General features: G+C 43.2%; 1 protein-coding gene across 4 annotated transcripts in view; it reads left to right on the forward strand.

The window, feature by feature from the left end:
* The window catches only part of Cdkal1 (CDKAL1 threonylcarbamoyladenosine tRNA methylthiotransferase), a 594700-nt gene that overhangs the window by 462211 nt on the left and 115383 nt on the right, over positions 1-17106 (forward strand). For all 4 annotated transcript variants that reach the window (XM_077801468.1, XM_077801469.1, XM_077801470.1 and 1 more), the window contains one exon: positions 1140-1202. In XM_077801468.1, the coding sequence (XP_077657594.1) occupies positions 1140-1202 (63 nt within the window). The remainder of the gene's footprint in view (positions 1-1139; positions 1203-17106) is intronic.

Consider the following 17106-nt stretch of genomic DNA (forward strand, 5'->3'; position numbering starts at 1 on the left):
TGTTGAGCGGGGTGGCTGCAGAAGTTGCACAGAACCCTGCAGGGGATCTGCTGTGACCCCCCAGCACTGGGGAGGTGTGGGGAGGTGTGGTGACGTGCCCACCAGGGTAACCAAGTACGTCGGGCATGCTCCCCGATGCCAGGTGGATACCAGGCAAGGACTCTCTCCCAAGCCAGACAGAAGCAGCCCCAGCACCTGGTGATTGGGAGATCAGAGGAGAAGCAGAAGCAGGACAGGGGCAGGGTTAAGGACACATGGACGACTGCTTTCATGACAGAATTTTAAGATGTGGCAGCGGGCTAATTCTAGATGGAAAAGAATTACATAGAATAAATTATCAGCAGCTGAGAACGTTTCGTATCCATTCTAAAGATGTGTGCGTGCACACATGGACACGTGGAAGACTCGGCCCCAGGTGTTCCTAGTGGTTGTGGGAGGGCAGGCCACAGTGGAGGAGAAAGAAAGCCGTGGCTCTAGTTGGCTGTAATGAGAGACGCCCACACTTCCCACTTGTCACAGGAGGTGGACAGGGGACTTGAATAGCGCTGTTCAGCTTGAAAGGTGCTCATCATTACAGATGTCAGGTCGTGTGCCTAACTCAGATGTACTTATTCATTAATTTAGCCAACATTTATTGAGTGCCTACTGTAAGGGACACTGTGCACAGCACCTGGGCTCTGCAGCAGAGAAAGAACAAAGTACTTTCACCTCGTGGACTCAGGCAGACGGGCTCAGGCTGTGCCAGGGAACCAAGTGGCAGAGCCTCCATAGGGGATGCATGTGGCCAGTTCTGAGGAAGAGCACTTGTTGCTACAGTGAAATTAAAAGTGACCAAAATGCATGTTGAGTTTTCTTTATTTTTACTATTTTTTCTTTCAGTCTCTGAGTCATGCGTTTTTTGATAGTTTTTGATGATAATTGGTTTTAATTTTGAAACTTAGAAAGAGGGTGCACAGCCGCTTTGTGACTGTGATCTGCATGACCATCACATCACTGGTTTCTGCTCTTACCCATGTGTCCCCTCAGCTTGCACAGAGGAAGAATCTCTGAATAAATCTCTGTACAGATGGATGCAGGCTTGTGTGCCTCGTGTGGACTGTGCCACCATCAACCTCAACGCTTGTCTTTTTCTTCCACAGAAGAAACACAGGACCAAAGACCTTTCTCGGGTGTTTCACTCCTACAGTCCGTATGCTCACAAGGTAAGAGGAGCACGCTGTCATGCCTCGGGTTTTGGTTATTGGTGATGATTGGCATTTTAATATGAAAACCTCCAGGATTGTATTCAGTAATGATACCTTCAGACTGAGGTCTTTCTGAACATAGAGCACAGTTTTTACCAAGGTATGCGTATTTTAAAGTACGCTTACCAGTTACATTTATGTTTCAATTTAAATTGTCAACACCTATAAAGATAACAGAAAATTTGAATTTCTAAACTAAAATAATATATTTCATTTACATTAAAATCCATTGATAGGGCTGGGACTGTCACTTAGTGGTAGAGCACTTGCTTAGCACATGGGTTCCATCTCTAATACCGCCAAAAAAAATCATCAACATGCCAGTGACATCTCAAAAACTGAAAAGACAGATTTGGGGTATTTGTTTGGTTTTTGCTATTTTGTTGTTGTAGTTGTTGTTTTTGGTTAGTTTTGTGTATTATTTCCAAACAGTCTAGTGAGTAAGCTAGGTTTTTAGATTGGTAAAGGTAGTTGAAACATTGACTGCCAAATCTTGGTTACCCATTGCTCTGGTTGTTATTTGGCTAAATGATAATCCTTACAAAACGTGTGCAGCATTATATCTGAAATATTTACTATTAAGAGTTTTGCTGGGCCAGGTGTGGTTGTGCACACCTGTATTCCCAGTGACTCGGGAAGCTGAGGCAGGAGGACACAAACTCAAGGCCAGCCCCAGCAATTTAGTGAGGCCCTAAGCAACTTAGTGAGACCCTGTCTCAAAATTTAAAAAAAAAAAAAATTTAAAAGAGCTGGTGATGTAACTGACTGGTAATGCACCCCTAGATTCAATCCCTAGCACCAAAAATAAATAAATAAATAAACAGATTTTAAAAAGAAAGTTTTTCTGGACAGAATAAGACCAAAAACTGTCATTGCCTCCCTGTACCATGGCTTGCTTTATGAAGAGTATCAGTCATTTTTGCTTCATTTTATACCCCACACTTTCCACCCCCTCCCCATTTGAAGAGTTCCCAGATTTCTAAGTATTTTACTCTATATTTATAAAAGATAAGGACTCCCTTATAAAAAAAATCACATACTTTAATTCATTTTTGAGAAAATGCTTAACTCTTCATGGGAACATATCACAAGATCTGTAAGACTCGTGTTAAGCTTCTGAGCTAAGTAAGGTTCCAATAAATCTGCTAATTTGAGGTGATTTCAGGAGCAAAGGAAAAATGTGCACAGTTGAAATGCTAATATAAACTTAAATCTTATTCTATGGAGTTATAGGCAGACATGTGGTGGGGATTGTCAAAATAAGAGGTGTGAAGGCCGCTTCCCTCAGCTGGGAGCAGAGTTGTCTGCCTCGGGAGGAGGCGCTCATGCCAGTTGTTCATGGAAGCGAAGAGACTGAATGGTTCTGGTGTTTCTAAAATGACCATTGACTTAAGAACCAGAAATTTGTAAAAGATGTTTATGTGAACGCGACTGTAGCGCCAGGCAACACTAAGTCATTTCAACTTAACATTTTTGAAGCCAAATCAGTCACTTTGCAGAGCATAGAACTTTGTTGGTGACTGAGAGCCAGTGACCTCTGACCATGCCGGGGTCGGAGCAGGCTGATGGGTAATGCAACAGCAGAAGGAACCCCACTGGCCAGATTACTGATGGGCTGTTGCCTTTGGGGGGGAGGGAGCGGGGAGATAAAGGCTTTAATTAACCACAGCACTGGCTAAAGTTAGCATTTAGCCACAGCAACACACACACAGGCTGTGACATATCAAAGGTTTGGCCTGGCTTGCCTAACTTTTGCCCACTTCTAACATTCCTGAATTTGCAGTTCAGGGAAATTCCATGACTCTTTTATTAGAACTCCTGATGGAACCTGGCCATCTGCAGCCCTCCTGGCTTCCTCTTCATATCCTTTGTGGCACTGTATCAAAGTCACCTCCGATTATTTTGGCTTCTCTTGTGAAGACTTCATTCCCCTACAAATTAGTCATCAGGCAATGAAGAGTTGGATATCCCTGCTGGATGCAGTTCCCTTTGATCTTTGCTTTAACTTTGGTCATAAATTATTGTAAGTAGGTAGGTTGCTTGATGAGTGATTTCTGAAGCTCCAGGTTTGGTCTGCTGGCTTTCTGTTTCTTGTTGTTGTTGTTGTTTGTGTGTGTGTGTGTGTGTGTGTGTGTGTGTGTGTGTTGAAGGAAAAAGGGAACTTTTGTTGTAGGCAGCCCCTGGGCCCTTCGTAACCTCCTCCCATTTTCTCAGGCAGCGTCCAGGCAGCTCTAACCAGGTTACTTTTGACTTCTTCTCTTGTTTGGCCTGTCCACCAAGACTGGAACCATATAAAGTAACAGGCACTGTGTTCTCAATTTAGCATGCTGTTTTTCCCCATAAATAAAATAATAGAGGGTTGTGTTTCAAGTTACTTTGTCATTTTAATTACCCAATTACATTCAAGCAAATTAGTTCTAGGCAGATAGGTTTTATTGTGAAAACATTTTACAAGGTGTGGTTAACGTTGGTTCTAACATCTCATGCTCAATGAGCTCGCTGGAGTGATCCTCAGAAAAACACACATAATTGTAAATGAAAGCTTCTATAAAGCACAAACCAGTTGCTTGTGATTTGCTTTCTGAAAGTCAAAGAGGGGGTGAGTTGGGACAGTGAAATAAGGGGGACAACTGCTGATCAACCATGGTAAGGGATGGGCTTATGGTGGCTTCTCCTGTGTATCTTGTCATATGATTGAAATTTTCCATAATAAGAAAGATGCAAAAGTAAAATGAACCCTCCTTGCCCCGGGGAGCGCCTGCTCCGATTCTCTTCCTTGCTGGCTAAACCCCTTTAGAGTTAATTTTCCCCTTGACCTACATTTGTCCCAGGGGAGGAACACTCAGCATTCAGTGGGTTCATCATGCTGAGTAAACTAAAAAATGCCACTCCTGCTCCAAAGTTGGCCTGATTTCCTGGGATTTCATCCCAAATTATAGTGGGTCATTTAAATGCTAGCCTTGCCTCCTAGAAACTGTTAAAACGGTTCTAATTACAGGGGTAGCCAGCGCGACTGTTTTGTTCTTGGTGAGTCAGCTATATCACTCTTTCCTGCCCCCAGCCCAGATTGCTCCTGCCCCACCCCAGACACAGGAAAGTCACCAGGTTAAACAAACGTGTTGTTCGAGTGAGTCCAGGTGCGTTTCTTAATCATACCCCAAAGCCCTTGTTGAGGTTGTAAGTGGTCAGTTGGTTTTCTCTGAAATGCTGTTGCAAAAAGCAAACAAAGCTCAAAGCAAAAAGTGTACCCAGAATAAGTCCTAGGAAATGCATCATTCCCCACACTAAGAAAAGTGGCTCCAGATTGGAAGAATTTTATTTCAGACTTTTGTCTCTGATTGCATGTCCAATTTTTAAAAATTGTTTTCAGGAATTCTTCTAGTCTTTAAAAAAAAAAAAAAACTTGCACAGAAAGTCTTGACCAGAGCCAGTTCCCATTTATCTGTAATAAAAGGGAACATGAGTAAATGTAATCCAAAAGAGTAGATAATCTGATTGTATTTTAGGCATTCTTTCCCACGTGATTTTAATAAATAGCAAACATGGCTTGTGGTTTCTGAAGGCATGTGGTAATCCCTACCGGGAAAGGTCGCAGGGCAGAGGCCTTCCAGGTCACAGAAGGTCAACCTTCCGTGGGTTTCCTTCAAGTAAGTCACAAGTGAGAGAAGGCTACAATTACAGCACTTTATGCCAGCCATGTGTGGCGTGTCCTTGGCCTGAAGAAAATCTTAGTGTCTCTTTTTCTTTCTTTTTGTTCGATTTTATCAGAATTCTGTGTTCAGGGGGAAATCTACGTTTATTAGCCATATGCAGATGTTTAGAATCTAATATAAAATCATAAAATATGAAAATGCTTGGAAGGAAAAAGAAAATTCTGTTTAACTCTGTGACTGTTTACAACATCTGGACATTTGAGTAAATCCCTAAATGCAATTCATCGGTGTGACTTAACATCTACTCCACCATTAGAGTGAGCCTTCAATAGGTTGTCACTGTTGCGCTGTATGTGCCTTGTGAAGAGGGCATCTTCTCACAGGTACAGTCATAGATGAAGGTGTGCTGAGGGGTCATGTGGTTCATAGCTCCGTGTTGGGCTTTGCTCTCTGTCTGGTGATCGACCGTTATTTTAACTATCTTTCTCCATACCTAGATTTATCTCAGCTAAGCTTAAGTAAATTCATGCGTGTCCAGGGGGCAGCTCTGAGTGAGTGCTCTTGGTAAGGTCACTCTGCGTGGAAGGAGGGAGAACTAGCTAATGCTGTGCTCCGCCAGCACTGTGCCGGTCTGGGCGGTTCGAACCCAGCTTGGAATTTGCAAGAAAGCCAGGCAGGCCGTTCAAAGCATTATTTCATTCTCTCCCCCGACCCCATTACTTCTTCAGCCCCCATCTACCCACACCCCATTCTTTTCCCAAAAAATCAGTTCTACAAAGGTCGAGTCCCGGTTACCCGCGCCACAGTCAGCCTAACAGAGGGTGGCTATTGCTTCAGGAACTCAGAGCTTCAGAGAGCAGTGACAGCACACTAAACGCAAGCAAGGACAGGCTGTAAAGACTGCAGGTCGTTAACAGAGGAACTCGAAAAGTGCAGCGTCCCAGAGCACTTAACTTAGACCCAAGCCCAGAGCTCCCAGTACAGGCTAGTAGTCCCAGGGGGAGAGAATTGGGATTAATTTACATTGAAAAGCAGATGTTTTGTTTAGAAACATTAATATGTACATATCCTATTTTTGAAAACATTGGTGTTTTAGGAACAAATTGCACTTCTCTTAAAAATTGTTAGGAACAACTAGTTCTTAAGATTGGGTAAATGAGCTGTAGAGAGTGGTGGGGTTAACACAAACAAAGAGCGAACATGTGTGGGCAGTCAGGTAGGGGACAGCAAATATGTGCTCAGGAGACACAGGACGCAGAACCAAGAGTAGCCCACATGATTCACTTATAATTAGATTTTATAGAAGTACTAAAATCTTTGAGAATTATTACATTTTTTATCTTCAGGAAAGATTGTTGCAGACATAACTTGAATGGAATGACTGTGAGTACCATATCAGCGCAATTAATTCTTAATTGCAGTATTAAATGCACAAACGGTATCCATATGTGCTTTGGTAATCCACACTTCCTAAAACTACCTTAAGAACTGTTACTCCAGATACATCTGGGATTCATTTCTACTAGGGCACAGTGAAGTATTATGTAATGCAAATGTAAAATAATGTTTTCTGCGGCCTTGCTTGGGCAGAAGCATATAGTAAAACTGTGTGTCAGAGGTCTTGGGTTACTCTACCATCCCTCCTTCCCTGAGAGCCTAGTAAATCTCTGTGACATCAGATTTCAGAAATACTCTGGTCATACCTCATATGCAAGAGGCAGTTTCAGTTCAGAAATCACTTATTGATTTATATTTCTCTGTTCATCAGATTTCTCTGGCAATTTAAGATATCAAAAGTCACTTCACCCAACTCTTTAGTTTGGAGACAGAGGGCCCTTTGCTGGCTCTTGAGGAGGCCCAGCATCGTGGAGCCTTCAGTAGCCTCTGGGCTTTGAATCACATCACGTGCCCCTGCCCCGGGTGCTTGGAGCTGCCCTAGAGAGTGTGTGTGATCTTGGGCCTCTGCCTGCTGGCCCCCTGGAGCTCTGAGCTATCTGCTGTCTGGAAATAGCAAATATAGTCTGAATGCATGAGGCACCCTAAGATAACCAGGTTTTCATGGCGTGTGCAGATAAGGAAATAAGCCTGGATTTGGCGTGTTTACGCCATGCTGAAAACAGTCCTCTGCAGCAGGTGGCCCAAAGCCAGTTGTGCACTTAACTCTGTTTCCCATCCTTGGCAAAGATAAAAAATGTTTAAAAAGTAATTTTAAGGATGTTGCTAAATATTGGATACATGTCTAATTGATGGAGTGTCCTCATGTGAAAACCATGCTCAGGTCGAGGCCTTGGGATACAGGGCAGTGAATACTGCAGTAAACATGAAATCCATTTTCTCAGGCTCACTCTCAGGCCAAATGAGTGGCCCAGCCTCGGAATGAAAGACAGGCCGAAGCGTTCCCCTGGCGTGGAATCCGCCTGTGGTTATTAAGATGTCACTTCTCCAGGTGACCCTACAGTGGTTGCTGAAGCTGCAGGCCTTGCTCAGCTGAGAGCTGTGGCAGCCAGCGTCTCTGCCCACGCCCTGCTTCTGGTCTCTGCCAGGGTCCACAGCTTGTTCCCCTTTGTAACCCTCATCAGTTTGTGGTTCAAGTTGCAGAGCAGATCCTGTTGCCTTGGACCTAACTTTGAAGTTGTACCTGTATGTTTTCCCTTTTCCTTTTAATGCAATACAGTTCTAAAACTTCAACATTTTATACACAGTGGTGTCACTGCAGGGATGGGTGGCGGGCAAGTATGTACAAATGCACAGTCTGATGCTGTTGAAATGATGTATCCAGGCACTACAGATGCCAGAATCTGCTCTGCCAGTCACCCCGTGAATTGGCAAAGGGAAGGAAAGCTGCAGAGATCTTTTTTAAATGATGGTGATGATGATGCTACCTTCTAAAGCCCACCACATAACTGCACTATTCTAACAGCTTTCTGTGTGCTACACCAACTCACTCACCCTATACCGGCTCTCTAAAGTGAGTGTGCTTCTTGTTCCTGTTTTACACATTAGCAAACAGAGAGACGTTCAAGACTAAAATAAAAGCAGGTCTGTTGCAGAGCGGCCTCACTCCACGCCCATGCTTATCACCTCCAAGCCACTGCGTCACAAGGTGTGATGGATGACAATCCCAGCATTAGATTCTCTGATGGAAGGGGGAATGTCAGGATCAGAGTGGGCCTTCTTACTGCTGGATGGCAGCGTAGTGTCCAGTGGACATTGAGTTCCTAGAGCCCAGGCTGCAGGGGATACCCTTAGGCTAAAGGACAAAGAAATAGGCTAAGCTTAAAGCACTAAGCAAAGCTGGGGCCAGGGGCCGGGAGATGGGGAGGTGCAGCAGAGCCAGTGAGAGCGGCCAAAGTGCTGACCTGTTCCCCTGACCAGGACCCCAGCTGTGCTAATCACCAGCCTGTGGTACAAATCCTGCTGCACAGAACAACTTCCAGAACTCTGTTTACAGAGAACAGAGAATGGAAGGTATTTCCACAGAGCAGCAGTGGTCTTCTCTAGGGTTTGTGTGCAGGTAAGCAGCCATGATCATAGTCAGCATTCATAGCACTTTTTAAATGTATGCACTCACATTCTTCTCTTGCCATCCGGAGACCAGAGGTTTTTAGCTTCCAGGAAGAAAATAAGTAGGTAAACTTTGTGACTTCTTTTATGGCATATTAGCCATTATAATGCAGAAGTGAGTTTGCCAGGCCATGGTTTAAGAATGAGTAGTTCGTAGAATATTCTCTCCCCTCTACCATGTGATCCAAGCACTCCCAGGAATATCAGTAATAGAGGAAAACCTAAGTTCATGATCAAATCCTTTACAACATTCATTGTAAAAGTGCTGATTTTAAAAGTTAACCCAAATACTCACATAGATAAATACCTCCTGTGTTTTCAGATTATTTGTCAAGCTTAAAGGTACCTCCATTTCTGCTGTCGTGGGTTAGTTACTGCCTCTGTGAAGTTCTCTTCCACAGGAGGAGGCCAGCAAAGGTTCAGAGAGGTTTCTGTGTTGGACCAGGAGCCACAGTGGGCACCGACCATTGCTAGGCTGCTGGCCTGCCACTCTGCCCCCACTCACCAGTGTCCTCCGTCACCGCTCCTGGCACCATTCCCTTTCCTTCTTGACAGTCCCGGGCTTGCTCCATCCCTGCCCCATCAGCCGTCTTCCTCTGCGTCTCCCCAGCCACATGCACTACCACCAACCAGCTTCTCTCCCTCCTGTTGCGGTAACACACGGCCAGCACGCTCCACTTGGTATGTGAGGCCAGTGGCGTGCAGGTTGCCAGAGTCAGCAAATAAAAATAAAAGATGCCCAGTTAAATCTGAATTTCAGGTAAGCAGTGAGTGTTTTTCAGTAGAAGTATGTCTCATGCAATATAAGGGACGTATTTATACTAGAAATTTATTCATTGATCATCTGAAATCTATGTTTAGGTCTCTTTTTTTTTTTTTTTTTAAGCTCCACTGTGAAGTCTAAGGCTGTGGAGAGCCCAGTGTTTGGTGAAGTGTGGCTGAGGCTGTTAGGGGAAGGCCCCAGGCCTGGCCTTCGTCTTCCACAGCACATTATTCACCAGGCCCGAGCTGTGTGGGGCTCCCAGATGACCACAGGCCTTCCACCTGGGTTCTGACCTGCATCAGACAGCTTCCAGAATCATCTACAAAGACTAGTGAACCAAAATGTTCTCATCAGCCAATATTCATTCCCTCTAGGGTTTTTTTTGCAAGATTAGGAAGACATAATTAGAGTTAGCCTTTATGGAACTTATAAATATATACATTTAACACTCTTCTCTTGAACTGGGAACTAGAGTTTTTACATCTGAGAAGAAAATTCATTAACCATCTTCTCCTGATGAGGTTACCATCTCCCACGACCCCACACTCTGCCTTCAGGTGCCTTCAGAATTCAAAGGCATCTTACTTGCACATGTCAAATAAAAGTAAAGGAGTTTCAAAGATTCAAGTTCTTTTCATTTCACTACCATTGTAACCCAGACAGGTGGTGCATGCCTGTAATCCCAGTAACTGGGGAAGCTGAGGCAGGAGAAGCTCAAGTTTGAGACCAGCCTCTGCAAGACTCTAACCCAGGATGAAAAACAAAAAGGGCTGGGATGTGGCTCCGTGGAAGAGCACCCCTGGGTTCAGTCCCTGGTGCCGCGAAACAACTACAGCCAGCAGAATGTCAGACATCAGTTAGAAAGGAGGCTTCCGTTTTTAATTACTGGAAAGTGCAATAGTAACCGTAAGACAAATCCATAACCTAAGGAGGGATCTTCTAAAGTGTTTCTTTGTATTCTCTTTCTCTCTCAGTGCAGTACTAGGGATGGAGGACGGAACGCAGGGCCTTGGCGTGCTGGGGAAGTGGTGTGTGCCCTCATTCCCCTTATTTCTTATTTTCTTTTATAATTTGATTTAAAATGAAATTTGAAGCTGGTACATGGAGTGTTTTCATGACGTCCTGCCGTCTGTCCTCCCTCCTGTCCACGGCCTCTGTTCTCAGCTCACTCCCTTCTCTTGCCACCCCCCAGCCTTCTCTGTGTGTGCTCCTCACTCTCCTCCCACTCCTGTGTGGCCTGCCTTGCGGTTTCTTGGGTGCTCCTGCTGTCTGCCCTCGTCACGCTGCTGCTTGGCTGTGGAATTGGTGGGCTGTTCGCTGGGGCACCTTGTGGCACCCATTTCCCGCGGCGGGAACGCTCGGTGCAGCTTCTTCTCTCCCCAGTGAGTCTTGCCCTCTGGGTGGGGAGGGCCCGGGACCCCTGGACCCCCCACTGCTGGACAGGAAGGGACGGGAAGGGCTGTCTCCTGCCGTCATTCTTCTCGTCCTCCAAGACCAGGGTCACTCTGCCTTCTGATGTGGAGTCTGCCGTCTGTCTGTTTCCAGTGTGGCCTGAGGGCGCCTGGTGTGACTTGTCCCGTCCTCACAGCTGGGTTCCTTTGCTGGGAGACAGACAGGCCCACAGCTGGGGTCAGGTGCTTGCCATCGAGGGGGCAAAGCCGAGATGGCTGCATGGTGACTGCTTTGCTTTGGTGTGTGTCTGTTGACACCACTGTCAGGCTGTGGGTGGCTTCAGGCACGAGGTCACCTCTTCCTCTCCCTCCCTCCCACCCAGCCCTGTGGGCTGGGATTTGATGTGTGTGAGGTGATGTGAGTATTCTACTCTTCTTGGTTCTGGGTCGTACTACACTAGGCCTTTCCTGTCATCCCACGGCCAACACAGAACTGAAGCTCAGCCCTTTAATTCCCAGTCTGGGGCTCTGTCTATGGGAACAGAGTGGGATGTGGGAATGTCCTATAGTGACCCACAGCTTTAATTACGAAATAGGTCACAAGTGCACTTGATACCTTATTCAGACACTCCCCCTGGAAACCCCGCCCTAGAGCCCTGTTTCCCTCTCCAGAGGAGCCACTATTTCTGGGTTTTTGCGTATGCTTCTGGAGGATATTTTTGTTTTTGCTTTGTTTTTTGGGACTGGAGATTAAACCCAGGGGCACTCTATAACAGAGCTACAATCCCAGCCCTTTTTATTTTGTGAAAGGGTCTCACTAAGTTGCGGAGGCTGGCCTTCAACTTGCAATCCTCCTCCCTCGGCCTTCTGAGGCACTGGGATTATAGGGGTGCACCACTGGGTCCAGTTTACAGTCATTTTGTGGGTATAGAGATGTCCTTTTTAAAATTCAGACAACATACTAGAAATCTTCTGTTTATTTCTTGCTTTTCAGTGTATTTTGAAGATAATTTCAGTCAGTGTGCAAAGAGCTGCCTCATTTCTTTAAAAAAAAACAGGTATACGTTCTATACTAGACGTTTACTGTATTTATTTAACTAAACTCATTGATGGGTCTCCTAGTGTTCTAATCTGAATGCTGCAGAGTGTAGCGTCACAACATGTCATCGCATGCATGTGCCACATGGTAGCGTGGAGCTGGAGGGGAGCTGGCGCTTTTAAACCAGGTGGCTGCTGCCTGCTCAACAGGACTGAGTGCACACACGTTCCCACCAGCAGGGTGGGAATCTCGCGTCCCCACTCCCTGCCTGCACACTGCATCACCCAGCTTTTAAGAAATCTCTTCCTTATAGGGGAAAAAGCATCTTATGGTGGTTTTGATTTATGTTTGTCTATGGGTGTCTCAGATCTCTGACTCTTCTACCTGTCAGCTTTGTGATGTTGGGAAGAGATATAAGTTCTCTTAATACTTCAGTGTTCTCCTGAAGTATTAAGAGAAATGAAAGTATAAAATGAAAGTCATGCTCTATTTCAGTCTCTAGAACACTATCAATTCTAAGACTCGCCATTAGTTTATAGGGCAATAGGAAGAAAAAATATACTGATCATTACAGTGGTGAGAATTTCTCCAATTCAGAGAAACTAAAATGTAAGGGGAAAATGTGTGTCTCCGAGTCGGAGAAATGTGCCTGTTTATAGGGTTGTCACAGTGAGATGGAGAGCATCTGGGATAGTGCCAGTGTGGGCTACCTGCTCAGTAAGTAACTGATAGTCATGCTGACTCTACCCCTCGTGCCACACGGTGAGCTCTCAGTAAGTGACCAAGTGGCCCTTGCTAGTGTGGAGTCGTAGTTGCTACAGCATAAGCAGCAGTTCCGTCCGTTTGTTGAGTCATGATTTCTGACACCTGGCACAGTGCTTGGCAGATGGAAGTGCCGTGTAAATACTGATGACTGGAGGGACTGACCATTTCCTCCTCAACACTCGAGTGGAGTTTGTGTAGGAATCTTGATTTTTTCTGAGGAACAGCTGCAGGAATTCTGTGCTCTTTGCCTGCCCTCTCCCCACCCCACACTCCAGGGCTTCTGGACCTCATCGTGAACTGCGTGATTCCAGTTAAAATGACTTAGCCCGACTAAGCATGGTTTCAATGTGAAGATCCTTAGCTTATAAAACCAAAACCCTGAACTGAAAGGGTTCTTGAAAATACTATTTTGTTTTTAATTATTGGTCGTTCAAAACATTACATAGTTCTTAATACATCATATTACACGGTTTGATTCAAGTGGGTTATGAACTCCCACTTTTACCCCGTATACAGATTGCTGAATCACATCAGTTACCCTTCCATTGATTGACATATTGCCTTTCTAGTGTCTGATGTATTCTGCTGTCTGTCCTATTCTCTACTATCCCCCTCCCCTCCCCTCCCCTCCCCTCCCCTTTTCTCTCTCTACCCCTTCTACTGTAAATCATTTCTTCCATTTGTATTATCTTGTCTTACCCCTCCTTTCCTCTTATATGTCATTTTGTATAACCCTGAGGATCGCCTTCCATTTCCATGCGGTTTCCCTTCTCACTCCCTTTCCCTCCCACCTCTCATCCCTGTTTAATGTTAATCTTCTTCTCAAGCTCTTCGTCCCTACCCTGTCCTTGCTTACTCCCCTTATATCAAAGGAGTCATTTGGTATTTGTTTTTTAAAGATTGACTAGCTTCACTTAGCATAATCTGCTCTAATGCCATCCATTTCCCTCCAAATTCTATGATTTTGTCATTTTTTAATGCAGAGTAATACTCTATAGTGTATAAATGCCACATTTTTTTATCCATTCATCTATTGAAGGGCATCTAGGCTGATTCCACAGTCTTGCTATCGTGAATTGAGCTGCTATGAACATCGATGTAGCAGTGTCCCTGTAGCATGCTCTTATTAGGTCTTTAGGGAATAGACCGAGAAGGGGAATAGCTGGGTCAAATGGTGGTTCCATTCCCAGCTTTCCAAGAAATCTCCATACTGCTTTCCAAGTTGGCTGCACCAGTTTGCAGTCCCACCAGCAATGAACAAGAGTGCCCTTTTCCCCGCATCCTCTCCAGCACTTATTGTTGTTTGACTTCCTAATGGCTGCCAGTCTTACTGGAGTGAGATGGTATCTTAGGGTGGTTTTGATTTGCATTTCTCTGACTGCTAGCGATGTTGAGCATTTTTTCATGTACTTATTGATTGATTGTATGTCCTCCTCTGAGAAGTGTCTGTTCAGGCCCTTGGCCCATTTATTGATTGGGTTATTTGTTATCTTATTGTCTAATTTTTTGAGTTCTTTGTATATTCTGGTTATTAGGGCTCTATCTGAAGTGTGTGGAGTAAAGATTTGTTCCCAGGATGTAGGCTCCCTGTTTATCTCTCTTATTGTTTCTTTTGCTGAGAAAAAACTTTTTAGTTTGAGTAAGTCCCATTTGTTGATTCTAGTTGTTAACTCTTTGCGCTATGGGTGTCCTATTGAGGAATTTGGAGCCCGATCCCACAGCATGTAGATCATAACCAACTTTTTCTTCTATCAGATGCCGTGTCTCTGATTTAATATCAAGCTCCTTGATCCATTTTGAGTTAACTTTTGTGCATGGCAAGAGATAGGGATTCAGATTCATTTTGATGCAAATGGATTTCCAGTTTTCCCAGCACCATTTGTTGAAGATGCTATCCTTCCTCCATTGCATGCTTTTAGCCCCTTTATCAAATATAAGATAGTTGTAGTTTTGTGGATTGGTTACTGTGTCCTCTATTCTGTACCATTGGTCCACCCGCCTGTTTTGGTACCAGTACCATGCTGTTTTTGTTACTATTGCTCTGTAGTATAGTTTGAAGTCTGGTATGGCTATACCGCCTGATTCACACTTCCTGCTTAGCATTGTTTTTGCTATTCTGGGTCTTTTATTATTCCATATGAATTTCATGATTCTTTTATCTATTTCTACAAGAAATGCTGTTGGGATTTTGATTGGCATTGCATTGAACTTATAGAGAACTTTTGGTAATATCGCCATTTTGATGATGTTAGTTCTGCCTATCCATGAGCAGGGTATATTTTTCCATCTTCTAAGGTCGTCTTCTATATCTTTCTTTAGGATTCTGTAATTTTCATTGTATAAATCTTTCACCTCTTTTGTTAGGTTGATTCCCAAGTATTTTATTTTTTGGGGGGATATTGTGAATGGAGTAGTTGTCCTCATTTCCGTTTCAGAGGATTTGTCGCTGATATACAGGAATGCCTTTGATTTATGCGTGTTGATCTTACATCCTGCCACTTTGCTGAATTCATTTATTAGCTCTAATAGCTTCTTTGTAGACCCTTTTGGGTCTGCTAGGTATAGGATCATATCATCTGCAAATAGTGATAATTTAAGTTCTTCTTTTCATATTTTTATGCCTTTAATTTCTTTCGTCTGCCTAATTGCTCTGGCCAGTGTTTCGAGGACTATGTTGAACAGAAGTGGAGAGAGAGGGCATCCCTGTCTTGTACCAGATCTTAGAGGGAATGCCTTCAATTTTTCTCCATTCAGAATGATGCTGGCCTGTGGCTTATCATAGATTGCTTTTACAATGCTGAGGTATGATCCAGTTATCCCTAATTTTTCTAGAGTTTTGAACATAAAGGGATGCTGTACTTTGTAGAATGCTTTTTCTGCATCTATCGAGATGATCATATGGTTCTTATTTTTAAGTCTATTGATGTGGTAAATAACATTTATTGATTTCTGTATATTAAACCAGCCTTGCATCCCAGGGATGAATCCTACTTGATCATGGTGTATGATTTTTTAGATATGTATTTGAATCCGATTCGCCAGAATTTTATTGAGGATTTTTGCATCAAGGTTCATTAGAGATATTGGTCTGTAGTTTTCTTTCTTTGAAGTGTCTTTGTCTGGTTTCAGAATCAGGGTGATGTTGGCCTCGTAGAATGAATTTGGAAGTTCTCCCTCTTTTTCTATTTCCTGAAATAGCTTGAAAAGTATTGGTGTTAGTTCCTCTTTAAAGGTTTTGTAAAACTCTGCTGTATACCCATCTGGTCCTGGGCTTTTCTTAGTTGGTAGTCTTTTGATGGTTTCTTCTATTTCCTCTATTGTTATTGGTCTGTATAGGTTGTCTATATCCTCCTGCCTCAATCTGGGCAGATTATATGACTTAAGAAATTTATTGATGCCTTCACTATCTTCTATTTTATTGGAGTATAAGGATTCAAAATAATTTCTGATTATCTTCTGTATTTCTGAAGTGTCTGTTGTGATATTGCCTTTTTCATCCCGTATGCTAGTAATTTGGGTTCTCTCTCTTCTTCACTTCGTTAGCATGGCTAAGGGTCTGTCAATTTTATTTATTTTTTCAAAGAACCAACTTTTAGTTTTGTCAATTTTTTCAATTGTTTCTTTTGTTTCAATTTCATTAATTTCAGCTCTGATTTTAATTATTTCTTGCCTTCTACTTCTTTTGCTGTTGTTTTGCTCTTCTTTTTCTAGGATTTTGAGATGAAGTATGAGATCATTTATTTGTTGGTTTTTTCTTTTTTTGAGGAATGAACTCCAAGCAATGTATTTTCCTCTTAGAACTGCTTTCCGATATGTTGTGTCTGTGTTTTCATTTAACTCTAGGAAGTTTTTAATTTCCTCCTTGATGTCTTCTAAAACCCATTGATCATTCAGCAACCTATTGTTAATTCTCCAAGTGATGCTTGATTTTTCCTTCCTACTTTTATCTTTGATTTTCAGTTTCATTCCATTGTGATAGATAAGATGCATGGTATTATCTCTACCCCTTTATATTGTCTAAGAGTTGCCCTGTGACATAATATATGGTCTATTTTTGAGAAGGTTCCATGTGCTGCTGAGAAAAAAGTGTAGCTACTTGATGTTGGGTGGTATAGTCTATATATGTCAATTAAGTCTAGGTTGTTAATTGTGTTATTGAGTTCTATAGTTTCCTTATTTAACTTTTGTTTGGAAGATCTGTCCAGTGGTGAGAGAGGTGTGTTGAAGTCTCCCATGATTATTGTATGGTGGTCTATTAGACTCTTGAACTTGAGAAGAGTTTGCTTGATGAACACAGCTGCACCATTATTTGGGGCATATATATTTATGATTGTTATGTCTTGTTGGTGTATGGTTCCCTTGAGCAGTATGAAGTGTCCTTCTTTATCCCTTTTGATTAACTTTGGCTTGAAATCTATTTTATTAGATATGAGTATGGCCACTCCTGCTTGTTTCCGCAGTCCATATGAGTGGTATGATTTTTCCCAACCTTTCACCTTCAGTCTATGAATATCTTTTCCTATCAGATGCGTCTCCTGTAGACAGCATATTGTTGGGTCTTGTTTTGTGATCCATTCTACTAGCCTGTGTCTCTTGCTTGGTGAGTTTAAGCCATTAACATTTAGGGTTATTATTGAGATATGGTTTGTTCTTCTAGCCATATTTGTTTATTGATGTCACTAAACCT

This window comes from Urocitellus parryii, chromosome 8 (assembly GCF_045843805.1).
Source record: "Urocitellus parryii isolate mUroPar1 chromosome 8, mUroPar1.hap1, whole genome shotgun sequence".
NCBI classification, from domain to species: domain Eukaryota; kingdom Metazoa; phylum Chordata; class Mammalia; order Rodentia; family Sciuridae; genus Urocitellus; species Urocitellus parryii.